The sequence below is a fragment of the Carassius auratus genome, unplaced genomic scaffold (assembly GCF_003368295.1).
Source record: "Carassius auratus strain Wakin unplaced genomic scaffold, ASM336829v1 scaf_tig00049601, whole genome shotgun sequence".
Lineage (NCBI taxonomy): Eukaryota > Metazoa > Chordata > Actinopteri > Cypriniformes > Cyprinidae > Carassius > Carassius auratus.
This window is the reverse complement of record NW_020527117.1, coordinates 14,743-39,322: the sequence shown is the minus strand read 5'-3', so window position 1 is coordinate 39,322 and position 24,580 is coordinate 14,743. Positions and strand designations below refer to the sequence as shown.

General features: G+C 37.9%; 1 protein-coding gene across 4 annotated transcripts; it reads left to right on the top strand.

Annotated features, from left to right (window-relative positions):
• Positions 1-1,404: 1,404 nt before the first annotated feature.
• On the top strand, positions 1,405-22,810 carry LOC113089368 (transcription factor MafG-like). 4 transcript variants are annotated; one of them, XM_026255993.1, is made up of 3 exons: positions 1,405-1,557; positions 18,481-18,548; positions 20,176-22,810. In XM_026255993.1, the coding sequence occupies exons 2-3, from the start codon at positions 18,513-18,515 to the stop codon at positions 20,635-20,637; spliced, it is 498 nt and encodes a 165-aa protein (XP_026111778.1). In that variant the 5' UTR covers positions 1,405-1,557; positions 18,481-18,512; the 3' UTR covers positions 20,638-22,810. The 4 variants fall into 4 exon arrangements, with proteins under 4 accessions (XP_026111778.1, XP_026111779.1, XP_026111777.1 ...); XM_026255994.1 differs by lacking the exon at positions 1,405-1,557 and adding an exon at positions 2,356-2,768; XM_026255992.1 differs by lacking the exon at positions 1,405-1,557 and adding an exon at positions 5,577-5,912.
• Positions 22,811-24,580: the final 1,770 nt, after the last annotated feature.

Below are 24,580 nucleotides of genomic sequence, written 5' to 3'. Positions count from 1 at the left end.
CACTCAAAACCACCTTACGTGCTGCGGATGCATTTCAGCTCTTTATTTGTGTTGGAGCTCTGAAAAGAGCTGCTGGGAAGGAGTGTGAACAGACTGAATACACACTGCAGAGAGAAAGAGGAAGATGTGCTCTGGTTCTGGCGGTTCATCTAAACCACAGTGAATCATCAGGTCAGCTTCCTCCAGTGTGAACAACTGATGCACTTCTGATGGAGGTCAGTGTGGCTTCACCTGAGATCTCCATCCAGCACCACACCTGCTAATCTTTCATTAAATATACATATTCCAGTTTATTTTAAAGCGCTGTAGTGGTGTTCTGATTAAGTGTTCTTGTTCTTGTGTTTACTCCAGCTGAACAGGATATATTTCAACTAATAAATATCACTATTGTTTCTTAGTTGATTGATTACAAACTTATTTTTAGTTTTCTGAAAGGTTGTTTAAATAAACAAATTATGCTTTTTCTCCTGAAATATGCACTTATTTGCATTCATTTCCATAATATTAATATGAAGACTGGATAAAATCAGGTTCAAAATGATTGTATGATTTTGTTGCCATATTAGAGTTTTTTTCCAGAGGGGATTTTTCTTTTTATCACTCCATAAAATTAGGAAATACTGTCAACGGACAGAAAACGAACACATTTTCGCCATGTTTCATAACTAAAATGTTGTATAAATCAGTGTGAATCAAATATGAACAAACCCCTCAGTAAAACTTCAGAATATAGAGAGGAATAAAACTGTAAAGTTTGGTGTCTGTAAGTGCTGCTGAAGTGGAGAAGTAAACTTTTAAAGATATTAAAATCTATACGCAAATAGATAAAATGCAATAACATAAACACTTTAAACTACTCTGAAACAACATGTTATGAAAATCCAATCAGCCCAAAATATTAAAACTGACCAAAGTATAAAAATGATTATAATTATTATTATTGCATTTTTTTATTATTAGGTTATTATTTTATTATTTTGTTTTTGTTGTTTGTTTTTTTGCTTGTAGTGATGATCTAAAATTCTCTTACATTTATTTAATTAGAATTAGGCAATGAATACATTTTTATTTATTTATTACATTTATTTAAAAATATCCATGAGTTGAAATCATGAAGAAGAAGAATTCACCAAAGCAACAGTTTTCTTGAAAGGAGACGCGCTCTTGTAACCATAGCAACAGCAGCCGTTTCCTGATATCCCCAGTCTTTAGCCTTGCTTTACCTTAGAAACAAATATACTCACGCTCATTTAAGCACATTTTAAGTAGCATTTGTAAATATGTTGTGCTTAATGTATTTTGTATTAAACATGCTGGCAACATGTCTTAGCGCTCAGTATGCGCGTGTTCCTTTAAGAGTCGCGCTGGCGTTGCGTAGATCCTTCATGAATGAAACCACGTGACCAAAGCAAATCATATGACGCCTGGCTTCAGAGCGAGAGAAAGAGGATCAACACGGTCACAAATTCACTGACAATCGCGACAAACTCGCGCCGGATTCTCTTCGGTTCCACCGTTCCCGTCATCCGCTGCTCCGGACGGTTCCTGACGCGTTCGGTGAGTGCGTCGTTCCTCGCGGCGTTTCCAAACGCGCTGAAGTTGCGCTCGGAGTGTTTTGCTGAGTGTGCGCGACACTGCGCGTGTGTGTCAGTTTCTTTTTATAGTGCAGAACACGAACCATTTACAAATACATTCAACACACGAGGCACTGAATACAGAATAACATTCAGAATACTAGTGTTAAATTATAATAATTTAGGAATTATATTATTTTAGATTTTGTTCACAGAATTAAACTGTCAAGAAAGGTATGTAGGCTATTTAATTATCATTATTTTTTTTCATATGTCAGCGATTTACTTTTTGGTAAAAAATTTTGCAGCGTCACAATATTATGCATCACTTCTTGTTTATGTATTGCGTGTCAAAAGAAGTTCTTAGCAATGCATATTACTAATCAAACATTAAGTTTTGATATATTTACGATAGGAAGTTTACTGAATATCTTCATGGAACATGATCTTTACTTAATATCCTAATGCATAAATTAAGAAAAATTAATAATTTTGACCCATACAATGTATTGTTGTCTATTGCTACAAATGTATCTGTGATACTGATGACTACTTCTGTGCTGCAGGGACACATATGTCAGCGTTTTACTTTTTGGTTTCATTTTTGCAGCATCTCTAGTTTATTTATTGCATGTCAGCTTTACTGTTTAATTATTTATAAATATCTCATTCCCCATTGTACTTAAGTAGATGTATGTTTAGCCATAATAACGCAGTTGTGTTAATATTACATAAGTTTATTAATCTATATATTGTTTACTGTAAGCATCAGCGCTCGTATGTGCGCGCGTTTGGTCTGTCTGGGAAAGCGACGTGACGCTTCGCGTGTGTTAAAGCGGGACACGCGTTTTAAAGAGCTCGCGGTGCTGATTCATCACGATCGGGGCTTCCTCACACACACACACACACAGCCATGATGACAGCGAGCAGACAAAGGGCTCTTCGATACACACTCACACACCCCGATCCGTGATCAGTCGCCGGTTCTGATCGGTTCTCATCGGCTCTGATCGTCGCTTTCCATTTGAAACGCTTGCAGAAATCATTCGGCTCGCGTTATATTTATAGAGAGAGTGTGTGTGAGTGCGTGTGCGTGTGTGTGTGTCTCCTCTAGTCAGCCAGAGGTTACACAGCCACACAAACGCGCGGATCCGTGAGGAACCGAACCTGCAGGTTCATCGGAACCGGATCGAGGTGCGTTAATCTTTCTCGCTTTTGTCTGTTTTTCACCCTTAGTAAAATTGTACCATGATGGATATCAGGTGGTAAAACCGTAGTACTTTTGACAAATACCATGGTGTTGTGTCATGTGTTCACTTACCAACATAATTTTAGGCACCTGTCACGTTCCGATTCATTCCATCGTTTTGCTGTAGAAAGTACAAAAAGTACTAAGGTATGGTGCCGCAATATTTTGATTACCTATATATATTTACGATATTATAGCCTACTTAAGATAGTTTTATTTTTATTCAGCATTAGTTGTTTGTATATCGCTTCATCTGTAACTGACAGTTGATGGTTGACGGTTGGATTTTGTTCCCGCGCGCGCGCTTTGAATCGCTAAATGGGCGCGATTTCAAATTAGCGCCGCGCGAATAATCGCATCAATGGCATTAAGAAGGGAGATGCTGATTCATCAGTCGCTGAGATTAGCTTGACGCGAGCCCGTTAACCGGGGCGTCATGGCAACACGGCACACCGGAGGGCGCGAAACCGGGCAGCTTTCGAGGCACGGAGAGAGCGCGGGCATCGGTGACGGTGATGGCTTTATCATTGCACTGATGCTTTCATCTTACACAGACGAATAACAGAGATTATATTTAATATATAACGCGTTTTTCGAATGTTTGAAGTTGAGTGCATTTATCAGCATCTTTGCTCTTATTCAGGGAAGAGGATCATTTTGATCTTTTGGGAATAGCTGATTTTTTTGTTGCTTGTGTATTTATTGCAGGCTTGTTCCGAATCAGCAGCATTTTTGTCCATCTCAGATAAAACGTACTGACTTCATATGAAAATATTTTTATTAAAGTGAGAACTTTGTTTTGGATTTTATTGGAATACTTATTTGTTTATTTTTATTTCACATTTTGCTACATTTTAACCTGATTTCATGAAAGATAATAATTTAGAATCATATTTTTTGTATATTTTAACCTGTTTTTTTTTTATTGAAATTATAATTTTTTCTATAATACAATATTTGTTCATCTTAAGCCAATTTTTCAAGGAAGGGCACCTTTTTATATCATATCTTCCTATGTTTGAATCTGATTATTCATGGAAAATAAACTTTTTTTCATATATCATTTCATAATTCATTTTGTTTTTAAGATATTTTTTTGTTAGAAAATATTTTGCTACATTTTAACCTTATTTTTAAATTAAGCTTTTTAAAATTAGATTTTATACCATATTTTGCTACATTTGAACCTGATTTATTATGAAAGATATTTTGTTGTTGTTTTTTCTTATCATATTTTGCTACATTTAACTAGTTTTTTTATATATTTTATCACATCATGCTTGCTCAATTTTAACAGATTTTTAATGAGAGATTAACTTTTTTTTTTTTTTTTTTAATGTTCTGCATTTTAGCCATTTTTTGTATTAAAAAAGCTGTAGTAGTTGGCACAGCATTAAACAAACAATAATATTCCAATGTAGAAACATGTCTAGGTGTTCAAAACTGCTGCTGTTTGTTTATCATATTCATATACAGATACACACTGCTGCTCCTAGTGAGATTTGTGTAACCATGTAAATCCATTTAGACCCTTTTAAGAGCCTGTTTACATCATTAACCGGAAATCTCCCAATAACAGTTCCAGCTAATTGTGATATTTGTGCAATTAGAGTCTGAAGCGCAGTGCTGGAGCAGTGTAATCTGATCAGGACTGAGCATGGGCTCGGCCTGCTCTTAAACCAGCTCATGAGTGAAATCTGCTGATGTCGAGAGCGAACCAGAGCGGGATTGAAGTTGTGGTGAACGGGAGAGTTTTTTTGTCTTCAAGGCATTCTGTGAAAGTGCTGAGACGACCAGAAACAGCCTCCCGTCTGACAGATGGTGTTTGCTCCAGTTCCTGGTGATCTTGGTGCTCTGAGAGCGTCGTAATGCTACGATGATGATGCTGATGTCGGAAGTGACTCGAGATGCGTTGGCCTCGGGTTACTCTTTAAGTGAAGGTGTAAAGAGATGGTTTAAACGGTGTGATGATGAACGAGAGAGGGCTGAATGCTGCACTTGCAACTTTTTTTCAAATGCGAGACTTGCATCACCAAAAGAAATGCGATCGTTTGCATTTACAGTAAATGTTTTGCAACAGATTGCAGTTTCTGTTCTTCCTCTTTTTTTACTAACAGGTAGTTTCTCTCCTTTTTTTCTTTCTTCCCCCAGCAGAATACTCTTCCTCTTATTCAGAGCGATGCGGCTGCATTAGCTGTGTGTGTGTGTGTGTGTGTGTGTGTGTGTGTGCGTGTGTGTGTGTTGTACAGAAGGCTGAGCTGCGTTCTGTGTGTTTGAGGACGATGTTCATATCAACCCTGTTTGTGTCTGTTTGATCACATCAGTTTCTCTGAACAAAAGATCTATCCATCCTCTTAAGATTTATGTTTTAGTCTGAAGGGCATTACATCTTTTTATTTTATTTTATGCATTACAGTAAAGGGAGTTAGGTGGAGAAATGCACTTTTTACAGTGCAGTAAGTTATTTAACAAGCTTTTTAATGTCTACAATGTTTCATTCATGGTGTAAGATTACAGTAAAAAAATCAATAAAAAATCAAAGAAAATTATAAATAGTAATTTTCATTTTTTTTACATTTATTTAGTAAAAAAATATGTAAATTTAAAATACATATTTTTAGTTTTCTTAATAATTATTTATTATTTATATAAATAAATTGTAGAAATAATTTATATTATATATATATATATATATATATATATATATATATTAAAAAAAACTGTGTCTAAATTTAGCTCTGCGCATGTTCTTGAGAAGCATTATGAGATTCACCACATTCGTGCATCTCAACAGGAAGTCAATTACATCTGTTCTGAATTTGTCCTATTTTGTGCAAACATCCTTAATTTATCAGAGACGGATATTTTTAACAGGAAGTTGTCAGTGTGAGTGATGAGTGTGTGTGTGTGTGTGTGTGTGTGTGTGCTGAGGACAGGTGTCCTTCAGAAAGTCTCTCTCTCTCTCTCTCTCTCTCTGTTCCTCTGTTTAATAAATATCTCTCGCTCAAGCTTATGAGGACAAATGAACAATGTTCAGTATTCAGTGCAGGAGATGAGCCTGAGATTTATTACCTTCTGTGGGGGAATCGGTGAGCTCTCACCACACACACACACACACACCCACACACACACATGCATGCATGCAGAGCAGCAACAGTTTGATGTTTGTGTTTGCAGGTTGAAATCACACACATTAGCCTTGATGTGTGTGTGTTTGTGGGCAGATCTGGGTGGAGGGTTGATGAAACTCCAGGAAAGACGTTGAGCTGTATGTGTGTGTGTGTGTGTGTGTGTGTGTGGCAGGTGCTATAGAGTAAACACAATCGTGATCATTAACCTCTGCATGCATGTGTGTGTGTTCATCTTTATGAGTGTGTGTAATAGCGGCGGTCAGACAGAGAGAGATGAAGGTTATTTGAGGTCAATGTGTGTGAATCTACGAGCTCCACACACACACGGTTTTCTCAGTTAATGTAAAAAAGAGGCAAAAGTGTGTGTGTGTGTGTAGATCAATGGAGTCTATTTTTAATGGCCTCTTTGAGCAATGATGAAATCCGCTGTAAGATACAGCTCAAGTATAGTAACGCAGCGCCTCAGAACAGTGGCACAGTTAAAGACAGACGCGGCGGGAGTCACACACAAACCACTGCAGTCCGAACGCCAGAGAACAACAAACCCTTCACACCATTACAAACAGATATGAGTGTATATACGCTGCTGTTTGGTTGTACAGTGGTTGTTAACTGGATGTGACTCGGGTCCTGCTTTAATGTGCGTCTGTCAGCTGGATTTTTATCCATATTTAATCTAGTTTTACTCCTGCTGCATAATGACCAGTCGCAGTTATTTTGCTGGAAAAGCACTGATCATGATTGTCATCTTTCGAGAAATTGCATCAGAATTATTGTACTTTGACCCATGCTTTATTTGACTTCATCTAGTGTTCAGATTCTTTTTATATGATCAGAAATATAAACACAGTCTCTCAAAAGCAGAGATAGAGACATTCATAATAATAATTCCTAATTATATTAATGTCTTTCTATTAAAACAACAACAAAAGGCTTTGTGTTGTGACACAGAAGTGCATTTATTCAGCAAACACTTCATGTTTAGATTTATTATTACAGCTCGTCACGACAATGTTTGATTGTGAAGATAAATGCAATGTAGAAAATATAGATTTAAGAGAGAATCTCTGATGTCTGGTAACCATAAACTCTCTATCTTTAAACAACACTCTTAATAATAAAGAAGAACCTTTCTGTCTGAATGGTTTTATAAAGAACGTTTACGTTTCACAAAAGGTGTCTCCGATGCTTTGTGGATGTTTGATTTCCCTGCAATTACAGATTTCGCAAATAAAGTTTGTAAAGATAATCATCAAGGCTTTGCATTCATAGGAAAGTTTTCTTGGAAGCGTGTCTGCCGCAGTGAAGTATGGATATTCATAATGTCTCCGCACTCTTTCCTTCAGTTGATGGCGTTCTTGGTTTGCCTGGAGTTACACGCAGGACGATGTCTTCCAGTTGCATCATCCGGCTGCGCTTTGCTGCAGTTTTTACCCGCAGTGTTGAAGTGTTGCTCGCTCTTGCAATCTCCACACGCCCCAAACGAACCTCCGAAACAGTGAAATCCAGACAGGAGACGAGAAAGAGCGCTTCTTTTGAGATTCACCTGTTTGGGCAGGTGTGGCGCTTGCTCTGAGCGTTTGTTTGAAAGCTAATGGCGTTAGGATGAAGCGCTCATCATCTCACACTAATGTGTCTTTACACAAACACTCCAGAAGGGCACAAGAGGAGGGAAACGAGCTCGTTAGTGAGGGCGAGACGGCCGTCACACCTGTCCAGAACGCAGTGAGACGAGTCAAGTGTCCCAAATGTGAAAAACATCCTGACACGTCGTCGTTTGTGTTTTGCTTCAAAACGAAATGCTTCATATATATGTATATAAATGTGTCCCTGGAGCACAAAACCAGTCATATTTGTAGAAATAGACAACAATACATTGTATGGGTCAAAATGTTTTTTGAGACATTGTGTCATTGCTAAGAGCTTCATTTGAACAACTTTAAAGATGATTTTCTCAATATTTAGATTTTTTTGCTCCCTCAGATTCCAGATTTTCTAATAGTTGTGTCTCAGACAGATATTGTCCTCCGAACAAACCACACATCAATGAGAGATTATTTATTCAGATTCAGATGCATAAATCTCATTTTCAGTAACCCTTTTGACTAGTTTTGTGCTCCAGGGTTATATATGTATTAACTTACAGTTGCACAAATGGTTGTGAGTGGATGCATTAGTGAACTCGACTGTGCTAGTCATAAAGATATAACTCTGTGGAAGCATTCTTTCCATAACAACGCTCTGAACCATGGCATATCTGTTCTGCACATATCGTCCTTAGTGGAACCTTCCTGTTCAGATGAAATGAACTGCCCCATGAATGCTGTTTTTAATATAAATCACTAATATATATAAACAACATCTAATATATAACAATATTTCAAGTAAATAAAACAAATAAATAAATCTTAGAAACTACAGAATCCAACAGTAAAAAAAAATTATTAGGTCAATAATTATAATAATTTAGGTCAGATCATTTCTGATATAATTTTGTAGATTTTGGGGTGTACTACTAACCCTTTAATAAAAAAGAAGGCCATATTTATTTAGATCTCAATTTTCTTCTTATGGAAGTACATAGATTTTCTCTTCATATTTTAATATGTTTCTCATCATTAAGATAGCTGCAGTAGCTTGTGTCACGTTCCCTTTGCGTGTGTGTCTCGCTTGTGTCACGTTCCCTTTGCGTGTGTGTCTCGCTTGTGTCTTGTGTATGTCTTGTGTTTGTCTCCTCTGTCTTGTGTGTGTCTCGTCTGTCTTGTGTGTGTCTTGTGTGTGTCTCATCTGTCTTGTGTGTGTCTCGTCTGTCTTGTGTGTGTCTTGTGTGTGTCTCGTCTGTCTTGTGTGTGTCTCCTCTGTCTTGTGTGTGTCTTGTGTGTGTCTCATCTGTCTTGTGTGTGTCTCATCTGTCTTGTGTGTGTCTCATCTGTCTTGTGTGTCTCATCTCTCTTGTGTGTCTCATCTGTCTTGTGTGTCTCATCTGTCTTGTGTGTCTCATCTGTCTTGTGTGTCTCATCTGTCTTGTGTGTCTCATCTCTCTTGTGTGTCTCATCTGTCTTGTGTGTCTCATCTGTCTTGTGTGTCTCATCTCTCTTGTGTGTCTCATCTGTCTTGTGTGTCTCATCTCTCTTGTGTGTCTCATCTGTCTTGTGTGTCTCATCTCTCTTGTGTGTCTCATCTGTCTTGTGTGTGTCTCATCTGTCTTGTGTGTCTCATCTCTCTTGTGTGTCTCATCTCTCTTGTGTGTCTCATCTGTCTTGTGTGTCTCATCTCTCTTGTGTGTCTCATCTGTCTTGTGTGTCTCATCTCTCTTGTGTGTCTCATCTCTTGTGTGTCTCATCTGTCTTGTGTGTGTCTTGTGTGTGTCTCATCTGTCTTGTGTGTCTCATCTGTCTTGTGTGTGTCTCATCTGTCTTGTGTGTGTCTCGTCTGTCTTGTGTGTGTCTTGTGTGTGTCTCGTCTGTCTTGTGTGTGTCTCCTCTGTCTTGTGTGTGTCTTGTGTGTGTCTCATCTGTCTTGTGTGTGTCTCATCTGTCTTGTGTGTGTCTCATCTGTCTTGTGTGTCTCATCTCTCTTGTGTGTCTCATCTGTCTTGTGTGTCTCATCTGTCTTGTGTGTCTCATCTGTCTTGTGTGTGTCTCATCTCTCTTGTGTGTCTCATCTGTCTTGTATGTGTCTCATCTCTCTTGTGTGTCTCATCTGTCTTGTGTGTCTCATCTGTCTTGTGTGTCTCATCTGTCTTGTGTGTGTCTCATCTCTCTTGTGTGTCTCATCTGTCTTGTATGTGTCTCATCTGTCTTGTGTGTCTCATCTGTCTTGTGTGTGTCTCATCTCTCTTGTGTGTCTCATCTGTCTTGTATGTGTCTCATCTCTCTTGTGTGTCTCATCTCTCTTGTGTGTCTCATCTGTCTTGTATGTGTCTCATCTCTCTTGTGTGTCTCATCTGTCTTGTGTGTCTCATCTGTCTTGTGTGTCTCATCTGTCTTGTGTGTGTCTCATCTGTCTTGTGTGTCTCATCTCTCTTGTGTGTCTCATCTCTCTTGTGTGTCTCATCTGTCTTGTGTGTCTCATCTCTCTTGTGTGTCTCATCTGTCTTGTGTGTGTCTTGTGTGTGTCTCATCTGTCTTGTGTGTCTCATCTGTCTTGTGTGTGTCTCATCTGTCTTGTGTGTGTCTCGTCTGTCTTGTGTGTGTCTTGTGTGTGTCTCGTCTGTCTTGTGTGTGTCTCCTCTGTCTTGTGTGTGTCTTGTGTGTGTCTCATCTGTCTTGTGTGTGTCTCATCTGTCTTGTGTGTGTCTCATCTGTCTTGTGTGTCTCATCTCTCTTGTGTGTCTCATCTGTCTTGTGTGTCTCATCTGTCTTGTGTGTCTCATCTGTCTTGTGTGTGTCTCATCTCTCTTGTGTGTCTCATCTGTCTTGTATGTGTCTCATCTGTCTTGTGTGTCTCATCTCTCTTGTGTGTCTCATCTCTCTTGTGTGTCTCATCTGTCTTGTGTGTCTCATCTCTCTTGTGTGTGTCTCATCTGTCTTGTGTGTGTCTCAACTGTCTCGTGTGTCTCATCTCTCTTGTGTGTCTCATCTCTCTTGTGTGTCTCATCTGTCTTGTGTGTCTCATCTCTCTTGTGTGTCTCATCTCTCTTGTGTGTCTCATCTCTCTTGTGTGTCTCATATGTCTTGTGTGTGTCTTGTGTGTCTTGTGTGTCTCGTGTGTCTTATCTGTCTCGTGTGTGTCTCATCTCTCTTGTGTGTCTCAACTATCTTGTGTGTGTCTCATCTCTCTTGTGTGTGTCTTGTGTGTGTCTCATCTGTCTTGTGTGTGTCTCATCTGTCTTGTGTGTGTCTCAACTATCTTGTGTGTGTCTCAACTGTCTTGTGTGTGTCTCATCTGTCTTGTGTGTGTCGTGTGTCTGTCTCATCTGTCTCGTGTGTCTCATCTCTCTTGTGTGTCTCATCTGTCTTGTGTGTCTCATCTGTCTTGTGTGTGTCTCATCTCTCTTGTGTGTCTCATCTGTCTTGTGTGTGTCTCATCTGTCTTGTGTGTGTCTCATCTCTCTTGTGTGTGTGTCTTGTGTGTGTCTCATCTGTCTTGTGTGTCTCATCTGTCTTGTGTGTCTCGTGTGTCTCATCTGTCTTGTGTGTCTCGTGTGTCTCATCTGTCTTGCGTGTGTCACGTGTGTGTCTCATCTGTCTTGTGTGTCTTTTGTGTGTCTTGTGTGTGTCTCATCTGTCTTGTGTGTCTCTTGTCTGTCTTGCGTGTGTCTCTCGTATGTCTCTTCCGTCCCGTGTGTCTCGTCTGATCGGATCGTGTCTCTGTGGTCCTCTTTGTGCTTCTCTCCTCTCTCTGTGTGTTATTTATGTGTCTGTGTTTGTGCTGACCTGCAACAGAGCAGGAGGGGAAATAAGATTTAGTTAACTTATCTGTGTGTGCCTCCAGAACCAAATTAACCCACGAGTCTCTCTGCTGGAAAAAGCCCTTACTGTAAGAAACGGGCCTTGTTTCCTGACAGAGCAGTTTTTCTGCTGCGGTGAGGAGATTTCTCTCACACTACCTGAGACTCTTTCTCTCCTCGTTCTCTCGTCTTTCACTCGTCTAATTACACCTTTGAGTTTTCCTGTCGCTCTCACGCTGATGCTTTTACTTTTCTTCTCTCCCTCTCAACCTCTCGTAGAGTTTCTCGTTTTAATGTTTGATACACAGGTGTACAATTGTAAAATCACAGGGTTGTCACTTAAACCTCTGTGGAGAATTTTGTCCTTCTGACCACTTACACTTACCTTAATAGTAATGGTAATAATTTTTTATTTTATATTTTTTAACTACATATTTACTGACTTTTTCACAAAATACAAATTACACAAAACTCCAACCCAAACTTCACAGCGTCTCTCACCTGTGCTCCTCCAGTCATGTGACTCGCGTCAGTCATGTGACCACACCCTCGCGTCACTGCCGTCCACCCGCAGACCTAACATCACATCAGCCTTCATGCAGAAGTAGGTCAGAGCGACAGAGACCCAGTTTCTGATCAGATGCATGCGCTGCTTCTACATAAAGACGGTCCAGAGATGCGCACTGATTATCATCAAAACTGTGGAGGAAGGGAGTACTTAAATGTATATATTAAATTAATATTTATAATTTGCTTTTAAGAAAAAAAAATTGTGTGTAAAATATTATATAAGCATTTTTTTTACCTTCAAGGGAATCATTATTTCAGCTAGACGGTTATTGTAATCAAATAAATGATGTAGAATAATCAAATTTAATAAATAAAACATTTTCCCAGTTTTTAAATAAAAGCAAAGAATACTCATATTTAAAGATATATTACACCCAAAATAAAATTTCTTTCCTCTGTTGAACACAAAAGCAGATATTCTGGAGAATGTGGGTAACCGATCAGTTTTGGTTCCCGTTGACCTTCAGTGTGTTTTTTGTCAATATTACAGAAGTCAATAAGAAACGAAACAATTAGGTTACTGACATTATTCAGAATATCTTCCACAGAAGAAAGAAAGTCACACAGGTTTGAAAATGCATGACAGTGAGTTAAAACAAGATAATAATGTTTGGTTGGAATAGCCCTTTAATGATGTGTTTAGGAATCGTAATGAACTGCGTCTGCGAGCTGCTGAAGCTCCTGCTGCACAACTTTGTCTAATTGCAGCTTTTCTTGCGTCGGCTGCTGAGTTCAGTTCCCTGGCCCCCCCGCCCTCCGCTCAGATTCACAAATGTGTTGAAGAGGCAGTTTAGACCCCAACTATCTCTCTCTCTCTCTCTCTCTCTCTCTAAATATATATATCTCGTCATCCCTTCTTTTTATCACTCACAGTTTGGTTTCTCTGGTTGTTTTCAGACTGGTTTGTTAAACTATGTGATTGCAGATGATTAATATATAATAATACTAATACTAATAATAATAAATATCCTGGATGTTGTGATGATATCTGTGATACTCTCATGGCAAACACAATAGCATACAGAAGGCTTAAATAATATAAAGCTACAGGGCTCTTTGACAAGGTTTTTCTTTAATCTTTTTTAAAAAAGAAATCTATTTTGGCTTTTAAGTTTTGCACGTGGCTGCAACTGATGACTTGCATTTATTATTTATTTATTTGTTCATAATTTTTTAATTAAAATAATTTTGGCTATTAAACTTTGCATGTGGCCTTAATGCATAACTAGTTTTTATTCGTTTAATATTTACATTATTTATTTATTTACCATTTTTTCAAGCAGAATCACTCAGATTAAATCTGATAGGTATTGCATTCTGTGACATTTATAATTTAGTTGGGATAGAAAATAGAAATTAAATTTTCTGTTGATTGTGTGTGTGTGTGTGATTGATTTCTGTACTGACTGACAGCTGTGTGTGTGTATGTGTGTGTATGTGTGTGTATGTGTGTGTGTGTGTGTGTGTGTGTGATGGAGCTGAAGCTGATTTGATCCTGGAACTTTCTTTCTGTCTCTGCTGTCTTTGGGTCATTGAGGAAGAATCCCCCATTGCCACAGCAACAGCACCCTTCTCACACACACACACACACACACACACACACACACACACACACACACAGTCGGAGGACGGCGTAAGTCCTTTATCAGAGGTAATGTGTTTTGTGCGTCCAGCAGCGGGTGTCCTCTCGTCTCGTCGCAGATGAATATTAAACAGACTGTGTGTGTCATTATATTAACCTGCGTGTCCTCTGAGGAACTTCAGCTTGTGAAACCAGTCAGCAGACGCCCTTCACACACACACACACATATATACACTCACACACACACACAAATGATGAAGCACATTAAACACAATCATCAGATACACACAGAATCTCAAAGCTCTTCACGACAAACCACTAAATTAAAGGTTTAGTTTAACTTGAGGAAATTATGACAGAAATATATTACCATTGCAACAAAACATTTTTTTTATAATAAAAAGTACTTCCTATAGTGATGATAATAATACAATTTAAGTAATTAATAATAGTTTTAATTAAAATGGAATCCAGAAAAATGTAAATGGGGAAAAACTGAATTTGGAGAAATGTAAAGCTGATTTTATGGGACAGCACAACATTAAATGCTGCAACTCGCTTATCTTCTAAAACGTTTTTTTCTTTTCTGAATGAAATATTCAGTCTTCAAATACAATGATGCATCCAATCACAGCAGGGCGTCCTCCATGAGCACACGTGATTGGTGGACACAGTGACGGGGGAGGGGAATCACAAACCCCGCCCTCTCACATTCACTTTAATGTGTGTGTGTGTGTGTGTGTTTAGCTTCCCCTGCTGATGTTATGATGTGACTCTATTCATAGCGTAAGGATTCATGAGGGGGTCACTATCCGTCTACATTCACTGAGAGCTGACTGTCTGTCTGTCTTTGTGTCTGTTTCTCTGTCTGTTAGTCTCATCACTGACAGGACTTCAAATAGAACTGATTTCATAAGGGGCCCAAATATTGCATAAACTGTTGAAGTTTTATAACTAAAATTTTATTAAAACAATGCAGAAAAACTTAAATGGGGAAAAATAGAATTTTGGGGTGCAAAAATGATTTCATAAAGTCTAAAGGTTGAATAATCTTTTAACTTTTTATGAATTCAGTTGACTTTAAGATCTTTATTAATAAAATTTAATTAAAATGAAAAAAAAAGATATTTATTTTAGGGCAAATGTTTATTTAGAAACCAAAGATTTTATATTTTGTTAGTTTAATGAGTTCAAATGATTTGTTTTTTTTAATGACTTAAATTTAGTTATATCAGAATCCAGAAAATTTACTAAAAACAAATATGGAAAAAACAACACTGATTTCTCATGGCCCAAACTTTAAATAAATTATTAAAATGTAATGAATTCAGTTGATTTTTTTTCTTTTGTATTACTAAAATGTAGTGCTGTCAAAGATCGCATCCAAAATGAAACATTTTGTTTACATAATATATGTGTGTCTTGTGTATATTTATTATGTACATATATGTAAATACACACACATGCATGTATATACTTAAGAATTTTTTTACATTTGTGTATGAAATATATTTATATATAATATCAATATAAATATAAACATGTAAACATTTTCAATATATATTGTATGAGTGCATTTATATATAAATAATAAATATACACAGTACACATGTATTATGTGAACAAAAACCTTAATTTAAGATGTGATTAATCGCGATTAATCGTTTGACAGCAATACTAAGATGTAATTAAAAAAGAATCCAGATTTTTTTTTTTTTCAAAATAAATACATTTCAGGTTAAAATAAAATTTATTTGAAGTTTTATTAAAGATTGACTAAATTACTAAATCTGTCTCAGGAGGATTCTCTAAATCAACTTTCAGAACTGTGTCTTAAACCCACACACACACACACACACACACGGGTCAGGATGGTTAACTAGTCTTAATTTATTTATGTTTATTAATTACTTGAATAATGAATCCTAATTATACAGGGCTTCCATTGATTTAATTTGTTCCAGTGATTGTTGTTCAGACAAACCACTGACTAGGTGATTTTTAACTATGGTTTGCATTAATACAGAATGCATTGGGGTCTGATGCACTTTTATTTTTGCGTGCTGTGAAGTTCACATCTGATTCAGGATCAGATGAACCGCTGATTCGCTGAGTTCAGGAATGTGCAGAATCACACTCTCCGTATCCCATGATGCTGCTGAGGGACAATGACGACCCTTCATCACGCCTCACAGCACCAGATGCTTCAATGAGAGCCGATGTAGAACTGTGTGAGAGAGAGAGAGAGAGAGAGTGTGTGTGAGAGAGAGAGAGTGTGTGAGAGAGAGAGAGAGTGAGTGTGTGAGAGTGGGTAAGTGTGTGTGAGTGAGAGACAGAGTGTGTGAGAGAGAGAGTGTGTGAGAGAGAGTCGAGTGTGTGAGAGAGAGAGAGAGTGAGTGTGTGAGAGTGGGTAAGTGTGTGTGAGTGAGAGACAGAGTGTGTGAGAGAGAGAGTGTGTGAGAGAGAGTCGAGTGTGTGTGAGAGTGAGTGAGTGTGAGAGAGTGATTGAGTGTGTTTGAGAGTGAATGAGTGTTTGTGTGAGAGTGGGTAAGTGTGTGTGAGTGAGAGAGATAGAGTGAGTGTGTGTGTGAGAGAGTGAGTGAGTGCGAGAGAGTGTGTGTGTGAGTGAGTAAATGTGTGTGACTGTGTGAGAGAGAGTCGAGTGTGTGAGAGTGAGTGAGTGTGTGTGTGAGAGTGAGTAAATGTGTGTGAGTGTGTGAGAGAGAGAGTGAGTTGAGTGTGTGTGTGAGAGTGAGTGTGTGAGAGTGGGTAAGTGTGTGTGAGTGAGAGACAGAGTGTGTGAGAGAGAGAGAGTGTGTGTGAGAGTGAGTGAGTGCGAGAGAGAGTGAGTGTGAGCGAGAGAGAGTGAGTGTGTGTGAGAGTGAGTGAGTGTGAGAGAGTGATTGAGTGTGTTTGAGAGTGAATGGGTGTTTGTGTGAGAGTGGGTAAGTGTGTGTGAGTGAGAGAGATAGAGTGAGTGTGTGTGAGAGAGGGAGAGAGAGAGAGAGTGTGTGTGAGAGAGTGTCAAGTGTGTGTGAGAGAGTGAGTGAGTGCGAGAGAGAGTGAGTGAGTGTGTGTGAGAGTGAGTAAATGTGTGTGAGAGAAAGAGTGAGTTGAGTGTGTGAGAGTGAGTGTTTGTGTGAGAGTGGGTAAGTGTGTGTGAGAGTGGGTGAGTGTGAGTGCGAGAGAGAGTGTGTGTGTGAGAGTGAGTAAATGTGTGTGAGAGTGAGTAAATGTGTGTGAGAGAGAGTGAGTGAGTGTTTGTGTGAGAGTGGGTAAGTGAGTGTGAGTGAGAGAGAGTGTGTGTGAGTGTGAGAGAGAGAGAGTGTGTGAGTGAGATTTATTCAGTGTTTGTGTGTGTTAGTGTGTGTATATAAGTGAGTGTGTGTGAGATTTAGTCAGTGTTTGTGTGTGAGTGTGTAAGTGAGTGTGTGTGTGTGAGATTTAATCAGTGTTTGTGTGTGTTAGTGTGTGTGTGATCAGGGTTTCTCTCCATCATGTTGAGTTATCTGATTATGAATGACGTATAAAAACACTGATGTTTACAAATGAGTGAATGTTGCTGCAGATCTTATCAGTGCTGGACAATGTATCAAATATTAACTAGATAGTGAAGTTTGTAGACCAACTTTCTCAGGCTTGCTTGAGAAAACTTAATCTGAAAGTTTAAAATAGTTTAAGAATCTGTAGGTTTTAAGATTAAAATTTCAAGTTCATCAATCATAAAACTTATTTTTTAATCTTTGGGCCCTTTGAAATCATATTAATTATTTAACAAATTCCAATTTTCTTTTTCAATTTCTGGATTTGAAAAAAAAACTCAAATATTATGTTAAATGTTATAAAATTATCAACTCAATCGAGGTGATAAAACTTTAACAATTGATTCATTCTTTGAGACCACTGAAATCAGTTTGTTTATTTTCTATCTTTGTACAATTCAAAATTTTCTTTTAAAATTTTAACTGCTTGAATTTTAATTCAGTTTTAATCATAAAAAATAACATGAACTCAATTGAATTCATAAAACTTGAACAATTTATTCAATCAGTGGGTTCTATAAAATTGTACTTTTCCCAATTTAAATGGTTCTGGATTCTGTTCTTGATTCCATTTTAATTCAATGTATTTAATTTTACTTTGCTAGGAGGTTGCTGTACAGTGGGTTGCTAAGATGTTCTAGTGAAAAAATATATATAGGTAAATATTCCTGCTTATTATCATTGGTGCATACAAAGGAAAATGATTAAATATTAAAAACATGGCAAACAGTTTTTTTTAACTAAATTGTTACTTAAAATATTAACATTTAGAATTTAATTGGCTTCAAACTCATACATATATGCTGAGATATATATGGAATATCATTGAATCAATAGTGAAATAAGATTTTTTTAAAGCTATAAAGATCTGTTTTTATGAGACCTTTGCTAAACTCTGATGACATTAATATGAGGCGTCGTCAGTATTTGATGGGTTTGATTCAGTATGTCATTGTCGTTCATTGCGGTTTGATTCCTCGTGATCCAGTTTTCCTCTCCGAGCGCCGTATCGCTGTCTGCTCGCCCTTCATCGGGCTGGTAATCCCCTGGACCGCGGCCCAAGCCACACTTCCTTCTCAGCTCTTCTCCTTCCTCTTATTGGCTCTTCAGCAGCCTATCAGCCTGCAGCGAGGCTCAGATGCAGAGAAGGTGTTGTAGAGCATTAAGCTCCCAACCGCCACGACCACAGAGGAAGCGTGAAACAGGAAGTCGTGGGTACAAAGTTATCACTTTCACTAGTCCAGTTTTTTTGTTGTTTTTTTTTCGGAGCAAAGTGACTGGTTCCTTTCACACGTGGCAGGAGATATCAAAACTCTTGCTTTCACTTGCTGTTTCTCATTCTTGAGCTCAAATGAAGCTCTGTTCCATGATTAAATGAGTTTTGTCCTGACCGGATTCTAGATTCCCAGTGTCCCAGTCTAATACGTGTTTGTTTTGTAGATCTGCGTGGCTTGGCAGCGGTTCCTCGTGGCATGACGACCACTAACAAAGGAAACAAGGCCTTGAAGGTGAGCGCAGTCTGCTTTTAAAGGGATATTCCTCCCAGAAATCAAAATTCTGTCATTATTCACTTATTCCAAACCTGTATGACTGACTTTCTTCTGCAATTCTATTTTGAAGAACAGGAATTGCAATGGAATTTAATGGGAACTGTTGATGACATGAGGGTTATTAAATAATGAAAAAATTGCCATTTTTGGGTGGACTACATCCAAGTAATTAATGATCATCATTTACTCACCGTCATTCCAAAACTGTATAAACGCAAAAGGTATTTAAAAAAATGTTGGTTCCCATTCACATCCATAGAATTTTTTGTCCGTATAATGGAAGTCAATGGGAACCAAATGGTTTGGTTTGCAGCATTCTTTAAAATAATTGGAAGACATTTAGAAGAAGATAAAATAAGATATTTTGAAGATTTTGGTTCCCATTAACTTTAACCATTTAACTATTAAGTGCAGTGGAAGTCGATGGGAACCAAAACTATTTGGTGAGATGAGGACAAAAGTGTGGGTAAATTATGACAAAATTTTCAGTTATGAGTGGACTACTTTAATTTACTCACCATTGCGTCGTTTCAAATCTGTGACGCTATTTTAAAGAATATTGGCAACCAAACGGTTTTCGTTCCAATTGACTTCTGTTGTATGTTTTGTCCATTTATAAGAACAAAAAGTTGATTTTTTTTAAGCATGTTGGTAACAAACAGTTTCGGCTCCCATTGACTTCTATTATACGGACAAAAAATATAATGGAAGCCAATGGGAACCAAACTGCTTGATGACATTAGTGTGAGTAAATAATTTTTGGATGGACTACTAGTTTTATTAAAGATCATTATTTAGCCAATAATTTATCTTCTCAAACCTGTGTGATAATAGAATGTTGGGAACAGTTGATGGTCCTAATTGTATTCCATATTTCATTTTCCATATAGTGAAAAATGGTTCCCAACATTCTTCAAAATATTTAGAGAAAATTTTGAAGAATACAAAAGATGTTTTTTAGAAGATATTTAGAAGAACAAAAAATGATTTTTTTTAAAAGAATCTTTTAGTTTTGGTTCCCATTGACTTACACTGTATTTTCGTCCATATAATGGAAGGCAATGGGAACCAAAACTGTTAATATTTATAATATAGACATATAGAAGAACACAAATTATATTTTGAAGAATGTTGGGAACCAAACAGTTGATTTTCCTCGTTGACTACCATTTGTATTGTTGTAAATATAATTGAATCCAATGGGAACCAAAACTGATTGGTAAACCAACAATCTTTAAAATATTTAGAAGAACACAAACAAAGATATTTTTGAAAAAAGTTGGTTCCCATTGACTTCCGTTGGAATTTATGTCCATATAATGGAAGCCAATGGCTACCAAAATGGTTTGGTTACCAACATTCTTTAAAATATTTAGAAGACAATTAGAAGAACACAAAAGAAGACCTTTTAAAAAAAGTTGGTAACCCAAACAATTTTGGTTCCCATTGACTTCCATTATATTTTCTGTCTATATAATGGAAGCGAACGGGAATCAAAAAGTTTGGTTCCAAAGATTCTTCAAAACATCTTTTCGTGTTCTTCTGAATAAGTTGGATGTAAACTAACGCTCTCCTGGACTCTCAGGTGAAGAGGGAGCCCGGTGAGAACGGGACGAGCCTGACGGACGATGAGCTGGTGTCCATGTCGGTCCGCGAGCTCAACCAGCACCTGCGCGGCCTGACCAAAGAAGAGATCCTTCAGCTGAAGCAGCGCCGGCGGACACTGAAGAACCGGGGCTACGCCGCCAGCTGCCGCGTCAAGCGTGTCACTCAGAAGGAGGAGCTTGAGAAGCAGAAGGCGGAGCTTCAGCAGGAAGTGGAGAAGCTGGCTTCAGAGAACGCCAGCATGAAAGTAGAGCTGGACGCGCTGCGCTCCAAATACGAGGCTCTGCAGAGCTTCGCCAGAACTGTGGCCCGAGGGCCCGTGGCCCCGGTTTGTAACCCCCGCGGGCCCTTGTCCTCCGTCATCGGGCCCCTCATTCCCGGGAAGGTTGGAGCCACCAGTGTTATCACGATAGTCAAATCGAAAACCGACGCGAGGTCTTAGTAGCGCAAAGAGAGCAAGGGTTGGTCAGTGCATGAGGGTTTAGGTGCGGGACGCTCGTTTCACAGCAGACTGATGGAAAACCTCTTCGGTACTCTCTAATGTGGGCTTCTTCTGGGTTACGAAAGAAGGAAAGCACATTTAGGACGGTCAATCCACTTGGGCTTCCAAAAAGATCTCCAAATTGCGAAACTCGAATCGAAAACCATGCAGCCAAATTTTCCTGGTGGATGTGTGTTGTATTGCTGTGAGATTTGTAATTTTGTAAAATCATCGGCGACTTTCTATCGTGCGTTTCACATGGGGTCCAAGTGTTTCCTTTGTCATTGTAATATTGTACTTTTTATACAGTGTTTGTGTTGATTTCCTCTTCGTATGTGCTGTTATGCGCCATTTTTCCGTCCTTTTGTTTTTTTACGGACTGCAGGCACAAAACACTTTAAACCGTTCGGACTTCCAAACTCTTCCGCCGTCTGAAGGAAAAGCTTTCTGAGGTAGGAGAGTATCAACCAATGAGAAGCTTCCTTTACCTGAGCCTCATTATGCACTGACCAATCGCTGACGGGCAGGAGGAGAGGAGGCGGAGTCAAATCAGCTGATGTTGTTCATATGGTAGCTATCAGAATATCTGTCACCAGTTTATGTGCTCCAGTCGTCCCGTTCAGGACAGGAGATCGTTTATTGGCAACGCAGTAACAGGTTTATGTTATGTGATGTATTATGTTGTTTATTTCACGCTGAAGTTGATCATGTCTGTCGTTATCTATAAATCCAGAGAGATTTAACTTTTTGTGTTCTGTGCCAGACTAAAAACAAGAGAAAAACCCCAAGTTTCTGTCTTTGAGGGACGGACTGTTGGGTGACATAAACTGGTGAATCCCACAAGCTTTACCATAACTTTGTTGCTGTGACATTGCGTAACGTATTCTAAGAATCTTTGTCTATATGGTGGAGTCTTGAATTTATATATATATATATAAAGACAGAGTACCTTGCATTATTTATAAAACATTTAAAAAAGAAATATAAAGTTGTTTGATAGCTCTCTTTTTTGCAATTGTACCAAAAGTGGCTTAACTATTGAAGTCAATAGCTTTTTCTAGTGGCTAGGCGCGTCAAACTGTGGACTAGCGCGTGTGGTGTGATTTGTACTGGTGAGGTGGCGATGTGTTGTTTACGACGTGGATGTGATGCTCTTATCTTCTGATTTCAGTCGAATGCGTGCAATGAGCGCCGCTTACCCAGAATCCCCTCTGAGCGTTTGTGTGCTCCATGTTTAAGTGGACGGCACACGAACACGGGGATCTCTGGGACGCGGCCACATCGCCTGCGTTTGAGACCTTTTATGTGACGTGTGTTTATATATTTTTGGGTGTAAAACGTTTTTATGATATATTTGTTGGTGTTTTTTTCTTCTTTTTCTGGTTGTTTTCTTTAAATGCCAGGGAAGTGACTCTGTCTGCACTGGTTTAAACCAGCGATGTGCTTCACGCTGGGACGCTGCTCAAAATATTACTTTTCTCAACATTTAAAACTAAAAAAGAGCTGTCTGAAAACATTTCAGGATGCTATCTGCGCTATTATTTTTCTTCTTTTTTTTGGCCAAATTGTTTGTCCATTAATAAAAAAAGTAAAGCTCAGAGCTGTTGTAATGATGCGCTCACATCTCTGTAGAATTACTGTAATTATTAGACCGTTACAGTTCGCAAATTGCAAATTGCAATGCATGAAGCTAAAGAAATATGTGGTGCCTCGCACAATCAATCAATCAGTTAAATTACAGGAACACATGAACACGAGCAACATTTCAGTCAACTGATGTCCCTCAGGCTTACAAACCATCAGTTAAATTCAGTGCAATCAGCTGCTAGTAACACATCGCCATGCCTCAGACTAAATTAAAGACATTTACAAAAATCCACATAAAAAAATAAATGTAACTAAGCTGATTGTACTCAATTCAAGTGACACCTTTGCATGTTTTGTGAGCCTGGGAAAGGTTGATTTGCCAAAATGTTGCAAAATTTCCATGATTATGCAAACTTGAGTAGTGTGCATGATTTATGCTTTTTAATTTATAATGCATTTAATGCTAAAATGAATCTTTGTGTTGCTTTGTTATTGTTGTGGTTGCAAAGTGGTGGAATATTTCCTGTACATTTTTCGAAAACGTTCCCAAAAACTGCTGGATAGTTTATAAAATGCATTTAAATTTTGTTTATAAATTTATTTAAAAAAAAAAAACATTTTATAAAATATCCAGCATTTTTTTAAAACTTTTTTTAAAATGCATATAAATTTTGTTTATACATTTAAAAAAAAAAAACATTTTATAAAATGCTGCTTTTGCGCACAACTAGACTCTAAATGATATTTTAAATGTGTTGCAGAATCTTCTATTTTGCCTGTTTCTTAACATGACGTCGCAAAATCTTTAGTAAAGATGTGATGTTTGTCCCTCCGAAGCTGATATTTGCAGTAATATTTAAATATGATGTGAACGCAACATTAATGCTCTGAAAAATGATTTATTAGTACACAAGGTTCTTTATCGTTTCGTCTAATCTTGACAATCTGCACTGATCTGGCATTTTAAGAACGGATTCGTTGTAGGTATATTTGTGTGACTTTTTTTTACTTATTTCTCGATGTAAATCAACAGAAATATCTTCCTCTGACTGGCTAATCTGTGAAATCGTTTCGTAACCAAGTCTTCGGCATTGCTTTCGTAACCAATGGTAGCGTTTCTCCTATCGGCTGTGGTGGTTTTGTGGCGTTTCTATAGGCGATGTATCGAACGGTTTTGAAGACAAAAAAATGTCTAGCTTCCTCTCAAACGATGATGATGATGATGTGATTATCGTTGCGTGTCGGTGTGTCAGGTAGCACTAATGCCCAATAATGATGCTCCTGATCATGTGATGAACTTCTCTTCCACGAGGAGCGGCTCGTTCACGTTTGTTGTCGTTATGGTCGTCGTGGTGCTTTGGTGTTAAAAGTGAACTATATGCAAATCAGATGGCTGTAGGGAGGGGTCACGACCTCTCGGTAGGAATCTAGTTTTCTGTCCTTGAAGATGTCGTCCGTGAATAATCGCAGCGATTGATGATGAGCGCTAGATTTACCCAACAAGAGCTCTGAAACCCAGCGTTTAGAAACAGTGCCATGTCCCACGAGGCCAACACACTGCAAAAGATCACATAATTTGTCCCTGGAGCACAAAACCAGTAGAAATAAACAACAATACATTGTATGGGTCAAAATTATACATTTTTCTTTTATGCCAAAAATCATTAGGATATTAAGTAAAGATCATGTTCCATGAAGATATTTAGTAAACTTCCTACCGTAAATATATCAAAACTTCATTTTTGATTAGTAATATGCATTGCTAAGAACTTAATTTGAACAACTTTAAAGATGATTTTCTCAATATTCAGATGTTTTTGCTCCCTCAGATTCCAGATTTTATAATAGTTGTATCTCAGACAGATATTGTCCTCCGAACAAACCACACATCACTGGAGAGATGATTTATTCAGCTGATGATCATGTATAAATCTCAATTTTAAAAAAAACTGAGCCTTATGGGGTTTTGTGCTCCTGGGACACGTATTAGCTTAAATACTTAAGTGACTTTGGTTGGTTTTGATATGTCTGAAAATAATGCTTAAAATTTTAAGTGAGTTTATAATTAAGACATGGACAGTTAGAAAACCAACTTAGTTCAAAGAAATAAGTACATTTTTAATTCACTATTGGCAGATATTTTATTATTGTTTTAAGAATAAACTCACTTAAGATTTTAAGTCTCTTTTTTTTTTTTAAGTCAAAATTAAAAGTTTGAGATAATTTTTTCTTGTCTTAAGCATAAACTCACTTAAATTTGATGCAGTTTTCAGAAAATAGGGCTCCAAATCTTAAGTAAGTTTATGCTTAAAACAAG

Bases quoted from the DNA above. Each gene is read 5' to 3' on its own strand.
- LOC113089368 (XM_026255991.1), top strand. From the start codon at position 18,179: ATGCAGAGAAGGTGTTGTAGAGCATTAAGCTCCCAACCGCCACGACCA. The intron at 18,252-18,480 runs GTGGGTACAAAG...TTTGTTTTGTAG, and splicing joins GAAGCGTGAAACAGGAAGTC to ATCTGCGTGGCTTGGCAGCG. The intron at 18,549-20,175 runs GTGAGCGCAGTC...CTGGACTCTCAG, and splicing joins AAGGAAACAAGGCCTTGAAG to GTGAAGAGGGAGCCCGGTGA.